Source organism: Sphaeramia orbicularis, chromosome 2, assembly GCF_902148855.1.
Source record: "Sphaeramia orbicularis chromosome 2, fSphaOr1.1, whole genome shotgun sequence".
Lineage (NCBI taxonomy): Eukaryota > Metazoa > Chordata > Actinopteri > Kurtiformes > Apogonidae > Sphaeramia > Sphaeramia orbicularis.
The window spans coordinates 30,494,614-30,516,578 of record NC_043958.1 but is presented as its reverse complement, the minus strand read 5'-3'; the positions used below and the strand labels follow the sequence as shown (position 1 = coordinate 30,516,578).

General features: G+C 39.3%; 1 protein-coding gene and 1 long non-coding RNA gene across 2 annotated transcripts in view; both read right to left on the bottom strand.

Moving 5' to 3' along the window:
- Window positions 1-381: 381 nt before the first annotated feature.
- The window catches only part of LOC115434010 (zinc finger protein 431-like), a 215,746-nt gene continuing 194,162 nt past the window's right edge, over window positions 382-21,965 (bottom strand). The window contains exons 5-6 of the mRNA XM_030155668.1: window positions 21,009-21,465; window positions 382-1,361 (exon numbers count right to left, since the gene is read on the bottom strand). Of these exons, the coding sequence (XP_030011528.1) occupies window positions 626-1,361; window positions 21,009-21,391 (1,119 nt within the window). The 5' untranslated portion in view covers window positions 21,392-21,465 and the 3' untranslated portion in view covers window positions 382-625. The remainder of the gene's footprint in view (window positions 1,362-21,008; window positions 21,466-21,965) is intronic.
- Window positions 1,850-4,332, bottom strand: LOC115434035 (uncharacterized). The gene is made up of 3 exons (XR_003937465.1): window positions 4,199-4,332; window positions 3,696-3,803; window positions 1,850-1,986 (listed from the first exon to the last, which is right to left on the bottom strand). It is a non-coding gene; the product is annotated as an uncharacterized LOC115434035 (long non-coding RNA).

Genomic DNA, 21,965 nt, shown 5'->3' with positions numbered 1-21,965 from the left:
AACAGGCACATTGTGCTGAACCTGACCTTTTCATCACTGTTCAGCACAAAGGTGAAAATACACAAAGTATAAATCAGAATACAGCTTAGATTTGTAAATCAAAAACACTCATCAAGCAAACAACTTATAACATTTCATTTCTTCTTTTGTTTTTGTTCATACATTTTCACTTTGTTTTTTATATTGAGGTCAGCAGCGTCACAATAGTGTGAAGAAAAGTACAGAGCCTTTTTGCATGGCCTAGAGGAAGATTCAAAGTCACACTCCATCTGCCATTTAGCATAAGATACAAACACATCAAATTCGGACAAAGTCATATTTCACTGATAGAAACGTGACAATAACTGAACCTGTACTGATAACATACCCAATTATTAATAAAGTAAGTAATAAAGTAGGATATTGTAAAGAAACCAATAACTGATTTATTCCACTTGAAATCTTTATAATTGCAGGATATTCTATATGATTTAAAAAGTAAAAAATAATATTGTTCCAAATAGCACTCAAGATTTCTTTCAATTTAGACAGAGTAATTATAATTTCAGAGGTTTTTATATTTGTGAATGGACTTAAGTGAGGACAGATGTAAAATGTAGATTGGATGTGGGTTGTGGGTGTGAAATTATGGGATGGACTTGGGTCTCTCTCCAATGTGGGTCCGTTGGTGGATTTTTAGGTGGTCAGCTTTGGTGAAAGACTTCCCGCACTGGTCACAGTTATATGGTCTTTCTCCAGTGTGGATGTGTTGGTGTTTCTTTAGGTAACTTGCTGTGGTGAAAGCCTTTCCACAGCGGTCACAGTTATATGGTCTTTCTCCAGTGTGGATGCGTTTGTGGATTTTTAGGTGGTCAGCTTTGGTGAAAGACTTCCCGCACTGGTCACAGTTATATGGTCTTTCTCCAGTGTGGATGTGTTGGTGTTTCTTTAGGTAACTTGCTGTGGTGAAAGCCTTTCCACACTGGTCACAGTTATATGGTCTTGCTCCAGTGTGGATGTGTTGGTGTTTCTTTAGGTAACTTGCTGTGGTGAAAGCCTTTCCACACTGGTCACAGTTATATGGTCTTGCTCCAGTGTGGATGTGTTGGTGTTTCTTTAGGTAACTTGCTGTGGTGAAAGCCTTTCCACACTGGTCACAGTTATATGGTCTTTCTCCAATGTGGATGCGTTGGTGGATTTTTAGGTCACTTCCCGTGGTGAAAGCATTCCCACACTGGTCACACTTATAGGGTTTTTCTCCAGTGTGAATGTGTTGGTGACGTTTAAGCACAATCATTTGGGTGAAACTCCTTCCACACTGGTCACACTCATATGGTCTTTCTCCAGTGTGGATGCGTTGGTGGAATTTCAGGTAACTTGCTCTGGTGAAAGCATTCCCACACTGGTCACACTTATAAGGTTTTTCTCCAGTGTGAATGTGTTGGTGACGTTTAAGCACATTCATTTGGGTGAAACGCTTTCCGCACTGGTCACATTCATATGGTTTTTCTCCAGTGTGGCTGCGTTGGTGATATTTAAGACCATTCATACGGGTGAAACTCTTTCCGCATTGGGCACAGGCATATGGTTTTTCTTCAGTGTGGATGCGTTGATGTTGTTTTCGTTGACTTGCTGTGGCGAAAGCATTTCCACACTGACCACACTCATATGGTCTTTCTCCAGTGTGGATGCGTTGGTGGATTTTTAGGTAACCTGCTGCGGTGAAAGTCTTCCCACACTGGTCACATCCATATGGTTTTTCTCCATTGTGGGTGCGTTGGTGACGTTGAAGCCCATTCATTTGGGTGAAACTCTTTCCACATTGGTCACACTCATATGGTCTTTCTCCAGTGTGGATGCGTTGGTGGATTTTTAGGTCACTTGCTGCGGTGAAAGTCTTTCCACACTGCTCACAGGTGGGCCTTCCATCCATGTTTGCTGGAATCAGGTGATCTTTGTCTAGAAAAAACTTTCAGGTTTCACTTTAAATCCCCCTTTGGCTTCTCTCTACATCAAAACACAAAGAAACAGAAGAGGTGGTCACTGAAACGCAATGGAATGGAACACAACAAACACATCCCTTTCAAACCAGGTTAAGCAGACAGACAAAATTAACGAGTTAGATCATTAATAGGACATTTTCAAACATTTAACAACTCAGTCCTCTTATTCTACATGTGAAAATTGATGCAGATTCAACAATGTACAAATGAGTCACAACAATTACTTGTTTTATAAAAAAAAACCTCAGAACTCGTAGCACTACCACAATCATATGACGTTACCTAAGGTCACCAACTTGGAACGTTTTAAATCATGAACTTGTTCAGGTTTTCTGAGGAAATTTAAGTTGGACATGTTCAATCTGCACATGAAAACCCCAAAATATGTCATTTATTGTCACCACTAGGTGGCACTATGAGTCAGACTCAATATTGTCATGTCATTATGTTCAGGGTGTGAGTCTTATCATGCACATGAAGTTTGGTGCTGATTGGACAAAAAACTGTTGAGTTAAACCAGTTTTCTTTTTCTTGGTGATACATCCAAATTCACCGCTGCACCCTGAACACATCAAGTAACGACCGCCCACCATTTAATGGAGATCAGGACTGGGCAAATGAGAGGAATTTGCATTTCAACAGGTTTGAATCTGTCCTGACTCCAGCCCCCACCTCTTCAGGTCCCTCTTCACACCTCTCCAGTATGGACCCCCCCCAGCTGTTATTATTGCCACCTCTGCCCCTCCCTGTAACAGAGGAGCCCCTCCAGTCACCTCCTACCCCCCTCTCCCTCATATGGACCAGCTGAGGAGGGGGCTCAGGGAGACAAAGGCCAGGAAAGCCAACAATTACAACAAACATCAGAAGTACAATGGGGGTGGGGTGGGGGGGTTCACCAAGGAGCCAGAACTAAACATTACATTACAACTCCATCTACCAATAGTCTGCATCATCTCATATCACATCATCTCAACAAGAAAAGTCAAAACACAACAATAGCATTAATGATACGAGTTCTGCAATATCTGCAAAAGAACACAATACAAAACAGCAGTTCAAAGAAGCAAAGCAACTGATTCAAACAACAACAGATACTCAAATGTTAAAAGGACAAACAATATTTGATATAACCTCACATACAAACAACACATGACTCACTAAGGAGCAAGAACAAAGTGAAGTTTGTTTTACATTACAACTCCATCTACTAATAGTCTGCACATGTACTGAGCAACAGGAGGAAAAATCCCTCCTCATCTCCTGCTCCATACACGACAAATTCAGTCAGACGACCTAGACAGCAGCTATCTGTGAGACATGAACGCACTAAACTCTGCTAACTCTCATCTCTGATAAAACCATCTGCAAAACTAAAAACACACAAACACTTATACGGTGTATGAAACATCAGGAATACATATTTCTGTAAACCAACAGTCAACCTGGACTATGTCTGAATTAAAACTAAATGAAAGTTGCAGAAGTTCCCTCTTTATAAATCTAGGATTAACCACCATTTCACAAACTCCAGACCTGTTTCAGTTCGACCTCAGTTCTCACAAATTCTAGAAAAACTATTCAGTAAAGGGTCGGACAAATTCATAGATAAACGTAAAGCAGAGCAGAGGAACTGCACTGGCATTAAGAAACTCAACACAGGAAATCAGCAGTTCAATAAATCCAAACCATCCCACAGTTGGAGTATTCACTGACCTCAGAAAAGCTTTTCAGTCCTAAAGATCCAATCTGTGACCCAGCAGCTCCAGAAGGTCTGTATGATGGCTCTGCATTTCCAGGATTTCATCCACTGAGGCAGGAAATCTACAAGTGGAACAAACAAACAGCAGACAGGACTTGAACATCCTCCACTAGGGTTTCTCAACAGGGGTGGGACCGCCCCCCAGGGGGCGTTCTGGATGACAAAGCTGAGAGGGGGGTGCTCAGGCACAAACGGGGGCGTTAGTCACTGTTATTCATCACAGTGTAGAAGTATCTATATCAGAACAAACTCTGTTCTATTGAACAGGAAATAAGATTCAACTCTGTATTTTGGGCGGGATTAGAAATATCAGCGCTGCTGGTGCTCTGGTTTTCCTACTACCGCCATGTTATCTCCATAGCAACGGCCCTAAACAAACTCCTATGCAGCGCATAGAAAACAACCGGAGCATGTTCAAGCAGCGCGAGGACTGAAAAGGAAATCCATCCAAACTCACGTGACCGTCTCCGCTTCACTGCACGAGAGTTATTAGCTCCGGTACCGGCTAACTATAGCGGAGAGCACCGAGATATCCAGGAGGAAAAAGACTTGGGTAGATTTGAGCTCAAACTGCTCCTAAGTATGAAAAGATGAGAATCTGTGTCCAAACCCACCGACTAACATCGAGTAGAATGAAGTTGGATGAAGCCGCTTCACGGCTTGTCTCTGGCTCTAACAGCAAAAGCAAAGGAGGAACAAACGGGGCGGGCACTTCCGGGAATGACAACAGCTGCATTCTGATTGGTTGGTCATGTCAATACAGCGTTGTGATTCGTCGCTGTAATGCGCGCGCATTCAGGAGCAGAAAGCGGGACATTTGTCATTATTTACAATCGGAGTCAAACAGCAAAAGAAAATGACAAGCAGTTGTTGTGCTGTTAACTGCACAAACCAGCAAAAGGATGGATGGAAAATGTAGAATATCCTGAGGGGATCTCATCCGTTTGTCCAAAGCAGAAGCAGATTGTGGCTCCAGGCCATTAAAAGGGCGGGTTGGGGTCCTGAAGGTCCTAAAGGTGGAGAGTGTGTGCAGCGACCAAGGACGTTATTGTCATGGGACACGAAAGTGTCGAGTTCTATAGTTTAAAAAGTCACAGCTGAGCACGGAGGAAAAAATGCACTTTGTCTTGTCTTCATCCTCTCCTCTGCTGCAGCTGAGTGTGTGTGTCTGTGTCTCTGTGTGTGTGGTTCTGTGTGTGTGTGAGTGTGTTCGTGTGTGTCTGTGTGTTTCTGTGTGTGTGTATATGTATGTATATGTGTGTACGTATGCACACACACACACACACACACACACACACACACACACACATATATATAATTTTCAGTCAGACTCAGTTGTCCACTCCACTGATAAAAACTCTATTTGGACAGTTTATCAGTGCTTATACATGTTATACATTCACAAAAATACATTTATTCAACATTTTTGTTGTGAAACCTCCTGTAATTACACAAGATATTTGTCAATGAACAAACAAGTCTGGTTCAACTGACAGAACTAATACTTCTGTTACTGTTAACTGTCAGGAATTTTATCTGGTTTTATTATTTTTGTTTTACAGAATTAAACTTTAAATTAACAGTTTAATCTCATAAATAGAAAAGAAATATTGGTGAAATTACGACACATTTGCAAATGTATTTTAATTATATTTTTCTGTAGAAAAAAAATCTATTAAAACATTTTAATTTTATGGTTATTCAGTTCCAGTTTTTTCGTGTTCTTTTCCATTTGACATGTAAAATCACAGTCTGTTTTTGTCATTTCATTGATATTTTCCTGTGTCTTAAAAATACAGGAAAAATCTGTCAAATAAACGGTTAAACTTGTGTTAAATTCCAGATTTTTTTACAGTGTATAAACCTATTCTAAAGGTCCTTGGGTCTTTGTGTGTTCTTCTCACAGTTGGGTGGTTCCGTCCAGATCTACTTGTGCTCATTCTCAGTAATTCCTCGTTCCTTCCCCCTGCAGTGGCTCCACCTAGCCTAAATGTGTTCCATAGTGACCCCTAAACGCCTCCTAAAACCAGCTCCACAGGGAGGAGCTCATCAGTACTCACCGGTCTGAGACCAAAACCGGCAGAGTCCGGTCTGGTCCCGTTTGTGTCGATCGAAGCCGCGTCCGGACGTGTTGACGAAGCTCCACTTCCTGTGGCTGAACGCCGTCTGAAGGCGTCTGTTTGGAGACAAAGCTGTGTGTTGGTCTGCACACACCAGTCCGTCCTGACGCTTAAAGCCTCTGCTCCTCCTCCTGTTTCTGTCTCACGTGTCTGAGACGAAGCCATAACCAGTAAAACCATAAACCAGGACCAGTAAAACCATAAACCAGGACCAGTAAAACCATAAACCAGGACCAGTAAAACCATAAACCAGTCCCAACCTGCAGGACCAGGTCAAAGATCAGCTGATGCAGCTGGATCTGACTTTGTGCTAACAGGTGTTTATTGGACCATAAACGTCCCCATCAGCTCTGTCCTCTACAGTCAACAGCACAGATACCAACTGTGGACAGGGACTGGATTTATGGACTTGAACTTCCACTCGTTTCAGGACCACTTTTCTGTCCGTTTCCTCCTGATGTGATTGACAGTGGAGTTTGAAAGTGTGTGAAAGCAGAGGGTCTTGGATCCAGACCTTGTAAACAGTGGCGTCTTAGTCCAGACCTGGACGGTCCAGGGACATGGTTCTCCACATGGTTTTATTCCCCATTTACAGCAGCTTTATGATAGAATTAGATCCAGTCCCAGTGTGTGGGCGGGGCCTGTTGGATCTGCTGACATGATTACTCTGGATTGGACCTGAAATGGAACTGAATTTAGATGGAACGTGTTCAAAAACTCACACAACAACACGTCAGTCAAAGTCATTTAGTTTATTTGTTGATGAAGTTCCTGAATGGACATAACAGTGGTGCAGTGCTGCCCCCTAATGCTCCACCTCTACAGTCCACAAGGTTCACCTACATGTGTGAAATCTGGTTCACGTCCATCACCCCAGACCAAAAACTAAACCAGTCACATGACTTCAACTCAGTGTCCACCATTTTGGATTTGAAACTCTTTTTTTTTTTAGCTTCTTTTTGTAATTTACTGTCATTGTATTTGAACAAACTCAGATTTAGTCAGAATCATGTGCAGACGTTACTGTTCAAAACGTAGTAACAAGTTCTGCTAATGGTGTTGTCATGGCGACGCTGTGGATTCAGATTTTTTGTTGTTCATTTCAGTGATTTTCCATCAAACAGGAGGTTGTTTGACAGGCACTGTTTGTAATTGTTGATGTCAAAACTTATTCATTTGTATTCTGATAAAATACACACAAAACATTTTATATACGACTGAACTCATTCAAACGTTTACAAATATTTATTTTTTGCACAACTATAGACTCATATGCACACATATCTGTCTTATGTCCATGAATATTTGGACAGCTTCCTTAACCCATAGAGTTCTGATCAGAATCAGCGCTGAAATAAAGACTGTAGAGAACATGTGTAATCAGTCTGACTCCCATTATTTCAGTCCAAACGTCTAATGCATGGCAGTGAAGTTCCCTCCTCAGTCTGACTTCAATGCATCCACTGAAACACAAGATGAAATTCTAAACCCAGAGAGAGAGAGAGAGAGAGAGAGAGAGAGAGAGAGAGAGAGAGAGAGAGAGAGAGAGAGAGAGAGAGAGAGAGAGAGAGAGAGAGAGAGAGAGAGAGAGAGAGAGAGAGAGAGAGAGAGAGAGAGAGACAGAGAGAGAGAGACAGAGAGAGAGACAGAGACAGAGAAAGAGAGAAAGACAGAGACAAGTCTCCCTGTCTTTTCTGTGTGATTTCCCACACTTGGAAGGGACAGACTCACTGCTGAAGTTTCACCTTTTGTCCAATTATTTCTCCATTTATTTTAGAACAGGGATCAGGCGATCAGACAATTAGATGAATTCAATCAGATGATTTAGCTGATTAGATGATCAGATTAGGTCAAAAACCTTTAAACAGGAAACAAACAAACACCAGAGTAAATACCATACAACATAAAATAAGCTAAAGTAGATACAACCTTAACTGAGTAAGTCAGCAGTTAAGTTACACAATAAATTATACAGATTCCATCAACATTAAATAGAATTAAATGAACACAGCAAGTTGAGAGCACTTATGTAAACAGGAGTTTTTAGAAATAACTTATTTAAAGTGTTTAAATTACGACTAATGATGAAATAGTTTATTTAGATTTTAACTTTTAGTAAGATATTAAGATTTGAACCACAAACGGAGGATTTGGAAAGATCATGTAAAATGAGTAAAGTTAAACGCATTTTATTAAGATAAACTAAAGATAAAGATTAAACTCATGAATTTTGGTTTAGTTCATTTTACAGTTTTATGTTAAACTTAACTGGTAATCTTTTATGCTTTAAGATTATATTAAAAAGTTTAAATTATTCTGTAAATTACGACGGCGTATTAGGGCCACATAAGAAAATAAAAACACTTGTCACGACGAGAATAAAGTCGTTACATTTCAAGAATAAAGTCATTAATTAATGAGAATAAAGATGTAGTTTTAAAAACGTCATTATTTAACAAGAATAAAATCGTAATTTTATGAGATTAAAGTCGTAATATTTTGAAAATTCGACAGAGTTTCTGGTTTTACAGCAAAAGCAACAAGTGAAGCAGGAACTTTCCCTTCTGTTGGACTCAAACTCAGAGTAGAATTGTTTATTGTTCATTTGCATGTATACAAGACAATAAAACATAATAATAATAATAATAATAATAATAATAATAATAATAATAATAATAATAATAATAATAATAATAAAAGACATGCCAGGGAAGCCAAAAACTAAAGTGGTTTATCGTGGGCCTCCCCTAAAACTTACAATAAAGAAAGTATTTGCAACGTCTAGTAATAATATACAATCATAAGCAAACAAAATTAACTAAATAATGCAAGTTATGTTCAGAGCAAAATCAAAAATGCTCCCTGACCCAATACAGAGGTTCTTTTCAATTCAGTACATTCCATATAATCTCAGAGGTGTTTGCAAATTTACTGTACAAAAAGCTAAAAAAAGGTATGAAAAGGAGATGTGTGTCCATTATTGGAGTTAAATTTTGGAATGATGCCAACTTAAATTTAAAAACATGTAGTTCTTTTTTGGTTTTTAAGAAAATGGTTTGTAAAGCTATTTTTGAAGCTTATAAATGCGATTAATTATCTGTTGTTATTTCTTTGGAGGTTGGTAGCCTAAAAAGTTGTAATATAGGATAGGCCTTGATAAGCAGTCTGCTTCTGCCTATACCTTTTCAGTCATTATTCAACACATTATTCAACACAAGATTCGTGATTCTGTGATTCTTTTTCTTTCCTTTGCATGAAATGTCAATACTGTGTACAATATTTGGTGTTGTCATGACTGAATAAACTACTAATACTACTACTACTAAAGAAATAAGTCAAAAACAAGTATAACAAAGAAACTATCTACATTGTGAGCAGTGCACTTATAACGACTTTATTCTCATTAAATAATGAGGTTTTTTTAAACTATGACTTTATTCTTGTTAAATAATGACTTTATTCTCGTAGTGACAAGTGTTTTTTTTTTTTTCTTCTGTGGCCCTAATACACCATCGTAGTAAATAGCTCCACAAGTTACTTTAAATTCCTGTTACAAAATACTAACCACAATCAAATCCATAATAATCAAACCACAGTATGCAGTCTACAAATGAAGTGTAATTATGAACACAAAAGTTAATAGAAAGCTGTTCAGGCACTAAATCTAACTTCCATTCCCACGGAGCATCCCTGAATTCACCCAAACACACAGCACCAGCTAACAATGAGATTACAGTTTGAAAAGAGAGAGAGAGAGAGAGAGAGAGAGAGAGAGAGAGAGAGAGAGAGAGAGAGAGAGAGAGAGAGAGAGAGAGAGAGAGAGAGAGAGAGAGAGAGAGAGAGAGAGAGAGAGAGAGAGAGAGAGAGAGAGAGAGAGAGAGAGAGAGAGAGAGAGAGAGAGAGAGAGAGAGAGAGAGAGAGTGTGTGTGTCCTGGGTCCACACCAGTCCACTTCCAGATTCCTCACTTAAAGTCACATTCAGTCTTTTCCTCCTTTCCTTGTCGTTGTCACTTCTCCTGTCGATCAGACCTCCTTCCAGTCTCTCCTTTGTTTGAGTTTCCCTCCACCACACAGCTCTCAGGTGGGTCTGATTTCTATCCTTCCCTTCCCCCGCCTTACCAGTGATGTCACCTCCTGCTTCCTGCTACAGAGTGGTGCATTAGAACACACTTCTGGACTCTGAAGACAACAAAACACAGCTTTCAGTCTGGTGTTTGTCTTCACTTCTGGATCCTGTGAAGTCTGATCTGGAGGTTTTGAAGTCTGATGTTCTTGTCAGAAGAAGTGGGTGCTGCTGGTTCACACACACTGTGTTTCTTCTTCTCATCTGATGCTGAGGTACTGTTTGGTCCAGACGCTGATGATTCACATCTGAGCTGATGATGGGAGAGAGCAGAGGATGACCACAATCTGTTTGGACACTGATAACACTCCAGCTGTTCTGGTGTGTTATGACACTGACTGTCTAGAGTCTGACTTCTTGGACAACTGTTCAGTTTTTGTCTTTTGTGCAAATGTTTGACATGTTCATGTTTAGTACATTGTGAACCTGTGATCAAAGAGCTGTCACCGAATCTGCACTGAGTGGGATTCTCTCCAGTGTGGGTCTGTTGGTGACACCTGTAAGAGGAAGAGGACCAGAATATCTTTGTGCACCTATCACAGGGGAACATCATGTTCTTGTGGTGAGAACGTAAAGCAGAAGAATATCTGAAAGTCTTCCCACACTGGTCACAATAATATGGTCTTTCTCCAGTGGTGGTTAGTGTCTAGATCTGGTTAGTGTGTTGGTGTGGTTAGGTACTAGGAGCTGAGAGGACGCCATGGCAGCAGCAGCAAGAGGAGTTTGTTACAGCGTGGATACCATCAGAGAAGAATCATCAGCGTGAAAGACTCACTGAGACTCTGGAGAGACAGGCGGTAAGCGCTCAGACTTTGCTGTGAACGGACTATTACAACTGTAATCTAATTGTTAGCTGAACTGAACGGCTTTCTATGAACTTTTGTGTTCATAAGGTGTGTTCTTCTCTTAAAGTTGTTGAATGGCGCCATCTATGGGCGCCCTGTATGTACTGTTATCATTCTGTTTGGCCACGCCATTGAAGTTATGTGCAGCTTTCATTCTGGTCGATAAATCTGGGCAGATACACATGTGGAAGTATTAGTTTTACGATTCTTTTGTCATTAACTTAGAAGCATGACTGCTAGCATCTTTTACAGAGCACAAATAAGTTTTCACTTTGTGGTAGAAGCGTTCTGTTCACTGCTAATATGTGAGTCAGGTGGCAGTTTGTTTTGTGTCAGTGCTAGCTTGTATGTACTCAGTTCAGAGCTAATGCGGATGCTATTTGGTAACAATTGTTGTGTTTCCTTTACTAGCAAATTATTTGTGCACTCCGGGAGAAACTTGTGCATATTATTAGCATTGGAGTATTTTTGATTCATGCCAATTAGATTCCATGTAATGTTAATGCAGTTCAGAAAGACGTTTTTAACTGTGTACATTCTGTACAAGATGACTGCATTTCTTGTGCCCCTTATTGTATATTTAAGGTCATTTCATATGGTTTATATACTGGACATGCTTGTTTCATTGGTTTGTAATTTCTGGAATATCTAGCTGTTTCATTCATGTATTTAAAAAGAATGGGTAAAAGTTAAGAAGTGCTTACAGTGGAAACATATGTCAGCACACATTGTAATACATGTATTTGTTTGTATTTTATTAAAAGAAGGGAAAGAAAGAAAATAAGCAACCAAAACAAGACTTCACCTTCAAACCCAAACTGGTCTCTTCCTGATTCCTCTTCACCTTCTGTTGTTAACTGTCTGCCTCGCTCTGCAAGGGTGGCTTCACACATAGTGAGGGCAGAACAAGGGGACTTTATTTGTAGACTGCACACTGTGGTTTATTATTATGTATTTGATTGTGGTTAGTATTTTGTGACATGAATTTAAAGTAATTTGTTGTGGAGCTATTTACAGAATAACTTAACTTTTTTTTAATATAATCTGAAAGCATAAAAGATTACTAGTTAAGTTTAACATAAAACTGTAAGATGAACTAAACCAAAATGTATTAGTTTAAATATCTTAATAAAATACACTTAACTTTATTCACTTTGAATGAGCTTTCCAAATCATCAGTTTATGGTTCAGATCTTAAAATCTTCATAGAAGTTAAAATCTAAATGAACTTTTTCATCATTAGTTGTAATTTAAATGTTTAAAATAACTTATTTCTAAAAACTACTTGAACACAGGAATCACAATCATCTGATCCAGAGACGGTGACAGCAAAAGGTCATTTTCTCAACAACATGGATAAAAACTTTACTAATTCAGTTCTATGTCCAGACAACAGTCAGTTCCAGGGTGGATTTACTGTCCAGAATCCAAACAAATCAAATCCATGACACAGTTCACATTATTGGAACCAGGGAGGCCGGACTCTTTAATGCTGTTTTGTCACTTCATTGGATCAGTTCTACTCTTAGTTTTGACACTTGTGGCTGCGATTGTGTCGTCACCATGGAGACGATGGTTCTCCACAGCTGATGCATTTGAAGACATTATTGTGGAAGAAGGACCAAGTGTGGTGTGAGAAACCCTGATACTGACCTGCTTGGACTGGTGGACACACAGTGGATCTGCCAGACTTGGACAGGATGTCCTTCAGCGAGGGATCAACCCCTCGCTGAAGGACAGTCCCATCTGAAGAGCATCAGAGGATGAGTCTACATGTCCCATCGGCTCCACAACACCATCATATCTGCCTGGGGTTCCAGTCCCTGATCAACACTAAACACCAACACAACTCTACTCAGCACCAGTTGGACACTCACATATTCCATCAGCTCAGAGCAGTCGGCAAAGTTCTGGATGATTCAGCAAACAGGAGTTCACAACCACACACAGGACAAACAAACTCATGTGGACACGTCAAACAACACATTTAGGATTATTTTCATCCACCGACAAAAACCACATATTTGTCTCAGAGTCCAGATAAAAGTCTACAAATAGATTTCCATCCCATCATAATGAGCTGCCTTGGTCAGTGTGATGTATATGTAGATGGATGGATGCTAGTGTTTCCAAGTGTGGCCTCAGTGTTCTGTCACAAAGACGGCAGCGCTCCAGGAGTTTAGGCCACTCAACCCTTTCATGCAGGAATTATTTTAAAAAAGTATCAAGGTTTTTTTTAGATTGATTTTATTACTCAAAATTAGGCTAAAGTTGAAATGCATTTTGATTTTTTTTGTTTGTTTAAAAATATGGTTTTATTAAGATATTTAACCTCCTAAGACCCAGATATGGGTTTCTGTCCACATTTGTGGACAAGAGTTTCACAACTTTATACAAAAAACAAAGAAACAAAAGAAAACTCTCCACCACAAAGGACATTCCATAAAAAAATTAAAAACTGCATCTGAAGAAACTGTTGGATCATGATGTTTCCAATATAGGCACTTATTTACAGTTTTTCCCAATTGCTAAAACACAAAAGCCAGTTCTCTAAACCAGATGACCAGTCCTCTAAACACATTTAAGAAAAGTAGCCCCCGTTTGCCAAAACCATAAACATATTTCACTTGAAGACAATTCACAAAACACAATCCTCCTTTTATCATAAATCTAAACACAGTTTGTCCCGCTAAAACTCAAGTTACAAAAAACTCTGCTCAAATTCTCACATTAAAGCTCATGTGATGCTAAATACTCGCCACAGTCAGCAAAATGTGAACACAATGAACACACCTGGCTTCATTCATTAAACACAACGACTCAAAATTGAAGACACTTGTTGCAGATGATGTGATTCCACCTAGAAAAGCCAGTTCAGAGTGAAGAGTTTACTGAAGGTTCAAACAAACACAATGGACAGAGGCAGAGGAGGGAGAGCAAGACAAACTCACACCACCATTACAGACCAGATCTGAGCAACAGTCACTGATCATGTCATTGTCCATGGCATGACAATGACTGAAGCAGGACTCAGAGTTGGTCCAAACCTCAGTCGGTTCTCAGTGTTCTCCATTATCTGGGCATTCAGAGAACACAACAGGGATTGGACTGTATTGCTGTGTTGGTCACTACAATACGTTTTTCCAGTCTAGTGGAGTACAGTTGGTTTCATCTCAGTTGCTATTTTGCAGAGCATGTCCATTGATGCTTCTACTGATGTACATGCATGTTTTTTACAGTCGAGTACTTACAAGTCAGTACTGGAATGCATGTTTGTTTCTCTAGAGTTGAAAGAATGCCACATGGAGGTGGAAGGTATATGACCTCCAACCTTACACAAAAGAGAACCTTCTCAGGACTATGGACCTGGCCTGTGCTGACGTGCCTGTGGAGGCTTTCCAAGGCTGGATCTGCCATGCCAAGGCCTTTTTCCCATGTTGCCTGGGAAGGGACAATATTGCCTGTGATGTAGATGAGGTCCTGTGGCCTGACCCAGTGCAACGACGGGATGCCGCATAATATGTGTGTGGGTGGGATAAATACTGTAAATCAAAAATATTCCACCCTGAACATTGTTTTCAGTGAGTATTGTTGTGTGTACTGGATCCTCTGTAGTGTTTGCATAGAGTTGTGATCCAGTCCAGTCGTGTACATGCTGGGTTTTCTGTAGATTGACATACTGTTCATATAAAACACACATCTATGAAGGCCCAATACTATACAGTGATATATTCTGAGAACAGATGCTGTAAGGTTTCTAAAAATATGCTTTGGCAGTTGTGGAAAAAAAGAATATTCTCACACACTGAACACTGTGTTTTCAGTTGTTTTTTTGTAGTGTGTAATGATGTGTACAGTGTTTACATTTTTGCAGGCTTTGAGCAGCTGTTTTGGGTGAAAGTTTGAATTTTGAAGAGAGAAGTTTGTTTATGTAGCTTTAGAAAAGTGTGCTGTGTTTAGAGTTTTGGAAAAATGGAGGAAAATTTGGTGAAATGTGTTTTAGCAGTTGAGAAAAAATGTAATAAAAAACAAAAAAAACTTGTACTTTGCTGACATTTCCTGGGTCTCAGGAGGTTAAGTGTCCATATCTGGTGTCAGTTCCAGAGTCAGAACCAGACACAGAGAAGCTGCGTTCAGCTTCTATGCTCCACATGTCTGGAACAAACTCCTGAAAACCTCAGATCAGCTGAAACACTCAGTTGATTTAAATCCAGGTTCCAGACCCACCTGTTCTCAGCTGCATTTGAATAGAGTTTGTATTCATCAGTTCAGATCTGCACTGTTCCTTTTAAGCTAAAAGTTTTTATCTGTTTTATCTGCTTGTCTGTTTTATCTATTTATCTGATTTTTTTGTTTGTTTCTCTCATGCCTATACTTTTTATTGCTTCTGCTGTAATGCTTTAAATGTTTTATGTAAAGCACTTTGAATTGTCTCGTACATGAAATGTGCTATAGAAATAAACCTGCCTTGCCATATGTGGATGCCATGCAAAAAAAAAAGGGGTAAAAATGTTTAAAATCAATAAATAGCCTCGGAAAAAAAACTGCAACATTATGAGAGTTTAATGTTTTTATAGGATGTACAAACACGTATAAGAGAGAAAAAACTGATTTGACATGTTTAGAGGGAAACTCCTCCTGGTGGTCTGAATACTGGATGCATCATGCATCAAAGGAGTTAAAATAACATATAGCTGTGATTATGTTAGTTTTATTTGAATTGTTGGAAGATTATTGCTTTATACCCAAAGATATGAACATTTATCAGACATATAAGGATGCCTAAATCTTATAAATAAGAAATTTAATATATTATTATATTATTACATTGAATGAGGATTTTAAACTTTTATTTGTTGTATATTTAAATTAGTCCCACATGTGGACAGTTGATTTTCAGGGTGTAAGAGTTGTATTTTTCATCAAAATTTACTTTTTAAAAGCAGATTTGTTCAACACATTTTCCTCTACACACCAATATTTTTTTCACCTGGCTCAGCCTTCTTGAGTAGAAATTTAACAGATATTCCTGATGCATTCAGCTCCAGCTGTGATGACCATGTGCTGCCATCTTAACTTTATTCGATCATCGAGCAGTTAAAATAATAAAACTAAGATGATCCTTTTTTTCATTGTATTGCTGCGGGTCTATAGAGACTGCTCCCATGTGGTTTGGAGAATACTGCATTTATAACCCTTTGGAAAGTGAGCTGAAACTATGACTCTACTAATGTGGAACAACTACACTTTCATCAGACAAGTTCCATAAATACAGTCCATCACAGCACATTGGAATCTCCTCCCCCAGTATTTGTTGTAACACTCCACACACCATCTCCCAAAACACACTTATTTTTATCACATTTCCAAAAGACATGTATGCAATTTAGGATTTATCACTATGTGGAAATCTCCTCCACAAATTAATATGCCTTCAGTTTCCATTGCTGTTGTATTGAAAATAGATCAAAAAGAATCCTTTATCTCTTTCGGGGGGGGGGTGTCACATTTACCAGAGTAACAGGTTCGTTTTCCAGCTTTCCCTTCACAATGACATATCTTCCCTCTTTATCTTGGATTTCTTTTTCATATAGAAGTTTAGTCAAAATGGAAATTAATATTATGACTCCTCTTCTATTTCCTTGTTTATCCAAACTGTCGTATGAATTCCTATAGCCACATTTTTGTAGTTTTTCATGTTCTGCCTTAGATAGATGGGTCTCTTGTAGAAATATGATTTGAATCTTCTCTTTTTTCAGTTTTGTCATGACTTTTCCTCTCTTTGCAGGTGAATTCAACCCATTTATATTTAGCGACAATATTTTCAGACTGTTATATTCCATGATATTGAGTTAAGGACACAGAGACACCTGTGTTTGAGAAGAGGCGCTTTCTCACAGAAGTTTCTCACAGAAGTTATCTCTTCCTGTACTCCCAGACATTCCAGCCTGGCACAGACTTTTTTTTATTAGTTTCATATGAGAGACAATGACAGACTGTCATCTTTGTACACTTCTGCAGACGGCTTTCGCCTCTGTATGGTCGGTACCTTGGAGCTCCAATTTAAATACACAGAAAGACACTGATCGTCTAATGACCATTTTTTATTCTGAGGACGAATGAGCAGAGTTTTTTTTTTTCACAACAGTTATTATATCAAATAAAAAAATGGGGGAAAAGTTATGTTTTCAGCAAAAATATCATTGATTAAACATAAAATCAAGTGTGCTCATCCACTGTCATTTATTCAACTCCATGGGTTTTACTGGTGAATCAATATTGTAGAAGATGACGGTGTTTCCACGGTAACTACGGAGCCTCTGAAAATCCAAATGGGTCATATCTGATGACCATGAAAAGACGACAAACTGCATTTTATTATTTTTTATTATTGACATGTATTGATAGGATTAGTGGACCAGTAAGGGTTTGACATTTTAGATCAGTAGATGGTTTTGGTCGATGGTGTGTGTTTGGGTTTTTATGGGTTAATAAAGTATTTATCCAGTCTAATATAATGTCTAATTAGGGTGATTTAAAATGGTCATAATTAGGCTGATCATTATGGTCTTATTCAGCGTAGATTATGGGGAGTCCTTTGAGGAAACCCAAGAGGATGTCCCAGCCAGCACTTCCTAAACCACCTCCTCACCTGCACCTGAATTCTCACCAAAGGAAGGTCCTCCAGTTGTGGCTGATGATCCTGCACTGTGGCCAAACCTGACTGATGACAGCACTAGGTGTCCACTTGTAAAAAACACAGACCAGTTCAAATCACAGACTTTGAGTTTCCTCCAAATTCACAAAAAGCCCCCAAGGAGATTCACAAGCAGGTAATAATTAAATTAGAACTGTAATATCTAACCCAAATAACACACACAACAACAGAATGTCAATTTTAAAGGAATGTATATTGAAACCAGTCAAGATCCTTCATGTGACAATGTCGCAAAAAAGGAAGTAAATTAAAGTGAATACTGCATTAAAAGACTACAGTACCTATACCATTAATTCACAGTTGGATTCACAATACACAGTTTTTTTAAGTACCTTTGTTGAACAACAATTGGAGATTTATTTATTTATTTATTTTTTTACCAAATAGCAAACTCTGAGATCTCAGGTATGAAAAAGGAAAAGTTCAAATGAATAGAAAAAAATAAATAAAAAGCAAGAAAAACTTAAATAAAATGAAATGAGTGCACTCAGAAAGTCTTACCACCCTCTTCCACAGTGAATGTCCGAGGTGAATATGACGATGGGGGAGAATATGGAGATGGAGGCGTGGAATGGCTCCTTTTCCAAAGATGAGCAGGAACCAGGATGAAGGTGCAGATGGATGACAGCAGAAGATGGTAGAAGAACCGAGGACTAAGGACCCAATCGAAGAACTCCAAACAAAAAAAACAGCCTACACAGCCATGCAAGGAATTATTCATTTAGTCCAAAGTAACAGTCCATTTGGATATATTTAAATAAAGTTACTACTTTACAGTGTCCATTTTACTCCTTTTTAACATGAACTCTTAATAAACATCCTACTCAGTACACAGAACATGAATTCACATAAACACTTCAAAATAAACTATGTTCCCTTAGCATACAGCTCATACTGTAACCTAATTACATTCATTTTACTGTTTATGACAGTGAAAAAAACCACTTTAAGAATTTAACAAACTCACATAAGCTTAGCTGCATAAAATTTCTGCTGGCCTAACACCGGTTTAGCTCCGCATTAGCTTGCACCAAACAGCTATCAAACATTCCACACACAGTAATTAATCATTTAACAACAACACAAGATTCATAAAGCACATAAACACAGGCTTCAGACACTAATGAATTATCCCAACCTGGTTCAAGTTTATCCTGAATGGTTTTAGTCAGAGTACAAGGCTAACTTTAAAGCTATACCTACTGATGTGACATTTCTCACAATACTTAGTAAAAATTTCAACATGAACAACCCGCCTCCCTCCAAAGCCCCGCCCACTCCCCCCCCCAGCTCTGACGCTCCCCTCCTCTCACCTGATGCACGCAGTGGAAGCAGAGGTGGAGGCGGAGGTCCGGTCCGCTTTGGCGTGTCCGTGGACCCCTCCCTCAGTAATCAGACACAACATCATCCACCTGCCATGGCTCCTGTTCCATCAGTAGACCCTGTATTTAAGGGTCTGGTCTGTTCAGCGCTGGGTCAGGGTCTTCACTGCACCTCATCAGCTGGGAGATGAGGTGCCCAGGCGATGGGCATGCGCACTGTGAACGCACGGCCTCCGGGAATTTTCCGTGGACATTTGAGGTTTCATAGTCCATACATTTCTCATCCTGCATAATCCTACATTGTGTTCCACCAAGTCCATGTACCTGTATGAGTCATAAAAGCTGAGCTTTGTTCAGACCTGTCTGTTCAGTCCAGTACACCAGACTCCTGGACTTCAGCTCCATCCTTCATTCATCAGACTCCTGTTTGTTCCCCTTAGTTGTTGTTTCTGTAAATAAATCTGTTTTTTCCTTCCACACATACATTTCAGTTCTATCCATTCACATCCTTGAACAGTAGACTGTGGTCAGTGACAGGAGGAGCAGCGCCAGTGAAGCGTCAGATTCAGAGGGACACATATGGGATGTGGGGACGGCCGTAATGGATGACTGACAGGAGGCTCAGCCAGGTTCGGCCAATAATTTCATTTTGACTGAATAAAATGATTGGTCAGAATTTTACCAGAAATATGAGCAACATATGAGAATTAAACATTTTTGAGTTTCAAAACCTGGTGGATTTCTTTTACATTTAGTTTGACACACACTTATTAGGAGCATTTGAAGATGACAAAAGGAAAGTGTAAAAATGCCACAACATAAGGTATAGCTCTAAGGTTTTTAAACCACGTGTAACAAACACTTTGCTAGCGATTTAACATGTTAATTAGCATATTGCTCACTACTCACCGGGAAATTGTTTACAGTTCTAAACAGTTCTACGCCATCCTAACTCAAAGTTGCAGCTCGTCGCCCGTCTCTTCTACATCTGTGTCCAACTTATCTGTCAGTTTCCTGACTTCTGACTTAGTTTTGTCCATTTTTTCCTCTTCAGCATTTACACATAACATGCTCCGATTGCAGGGGGTGCACAGAGATTGGTACGGAGGTAAGATGCCCACTCCTATCAGTTTTTGCACACCGAAACAGCCAATAACAACTGCCACCTGAATTAAAGGGACAGTAACACATATACAGTTTGTGATTTCACTTAAGTTTAGGAGGAGATGTTTTTACTTCTTCCTTTTCATTAAAAAAACATTTAGAAAACAAACACAATACACAGCAACATTTTCAGAGCAGATTAGAAATAACCTGGGGTTTCACTAACCCTGGTTACAATAACCATGAAAAATGGAGAAAAAATAAAGAGGTCGTGCCTGTGTCTCTGCCTCCTGGAGAGCAGGAGTCTGCTGAATGCCAGCATGATTTGAATTCCAGCGTTACTTGAATTTCTGAGTCTATGCTTTAATAAGACTTAAAGAATACTCACTGACGCACATGATAACACATCAAATCCATCACACTTCACTGATATAAACATGACAATAACAGAACCTGTACTGAAAACAGACCTACTGATAATAGAAAGAGTTTATGAAGCTACATATTTAGGTGTCATCATAGATAGTAAACTGTGTTGGAAACCTCATATTGAGTCTACTCAAAGTAAAGTGTCCAAATTTATAGACAAATAGCCTCTTTTTCGTTCACTTCGTGTAGTGAAAACATTTCCACACTGGTCACACACATATGGTTTTTCTCCAGTGTGGATACATTGATGTCTTTTTAAATTACTTGCTGAGGTGAAAGCAATTCCACACTGGTCACAGGAAAATGGTTTTTCTCCAAGTGTGGATGCGTTGGTGGTTTTTTAGGGTACCTGCTGAGGTGAAAGTCTTTCCACACTGTTCACACCAATATGGTCTTTCTCCAGTGTGGATGCGTTGGTGGATTATTAAGTGACTTGCTGAGGTGAAAGTCATTCCACACCGGTCACACCCATATGGTTTTTCTCCAGAGTGGATGCGTTGGTGGATTTTTAGGTGACTTGCTGTGGTGAAAGCTTTTCTACACTGGTCACACCAATATGGTCTTTCTCCAGTGTGGATACGGTGGTGGATTTTTAGGCTTTCTGACCTGGTGAAAGTCTTTCCACACTGGTCACACCCATATGGTCTTTCTCCAGTGTGGCTGCGTTGGTGGATTTTTAGGTTACTTGCTGTGGTGAAAGCATTTCCACACTGGTCACACCAATATGGTCTTTCTCCAGTGTGGCTGCGTTGATGGATTTTTAATTCTTTTGCCATGATGAAACTCTTCCCACACTGGTTACACTTATATGGTCTTTCTCCAGTGTGGATGCGTTGGTGGATTTTTAGGTAACTTGCTGTGGTCAAAGTCTTTCCACACTGGTCACACTCATATGGTTTTTCTCCAGGGTGGGTGCGTTGGTGGCGTTTTAGGTTGCTTGCTCTGGTGAAAGTCTTTCCACACTGCTCACAGGTGGGTCTTCCATCCATGTTTGCTGGAATCAGGTGATCTTTGTCCAGATACAACTTTTTGGTTTCACTTTAAATCCACCTTTGGCTTCTCTCTACATCAAAAACACAACGAAACAGAAGAGGTGGTCACTGAAATGCAATGGAATGGAACACAACAAACACATCCCTTTCAAACCAGATTAAGCAGACAGACAAAATTAACTAGTTATATAATTAATAGGACATTTTCAAACATCTAAAAACTCAATCCTCTTTTTCTACATGTGAAAATTGATGCAGATTTGACAATGTACAAATGAGTTTTAACAACAACTTGTTTTATGACAAAACCTCAGAACTCGTTGCACCGCCATGATCATATGATGTCACATAAGGGCACCAGCTTGGACGTATTGAATGAAATTTGACCAAATCTGAGGTGGATAAGTTCAACCTGCACATCAAAACACTAAAACATGTTGTTTATTGTTACAACTAGATGGTGCTATTAGTCAGATTTAATATTGTCATGTCATTATGTTCATGGTGTGACTTTATTCATACATGGGAACTTTGTTGCAGATTGGACAGTTTGGCTTTTCTTTGCAAGACA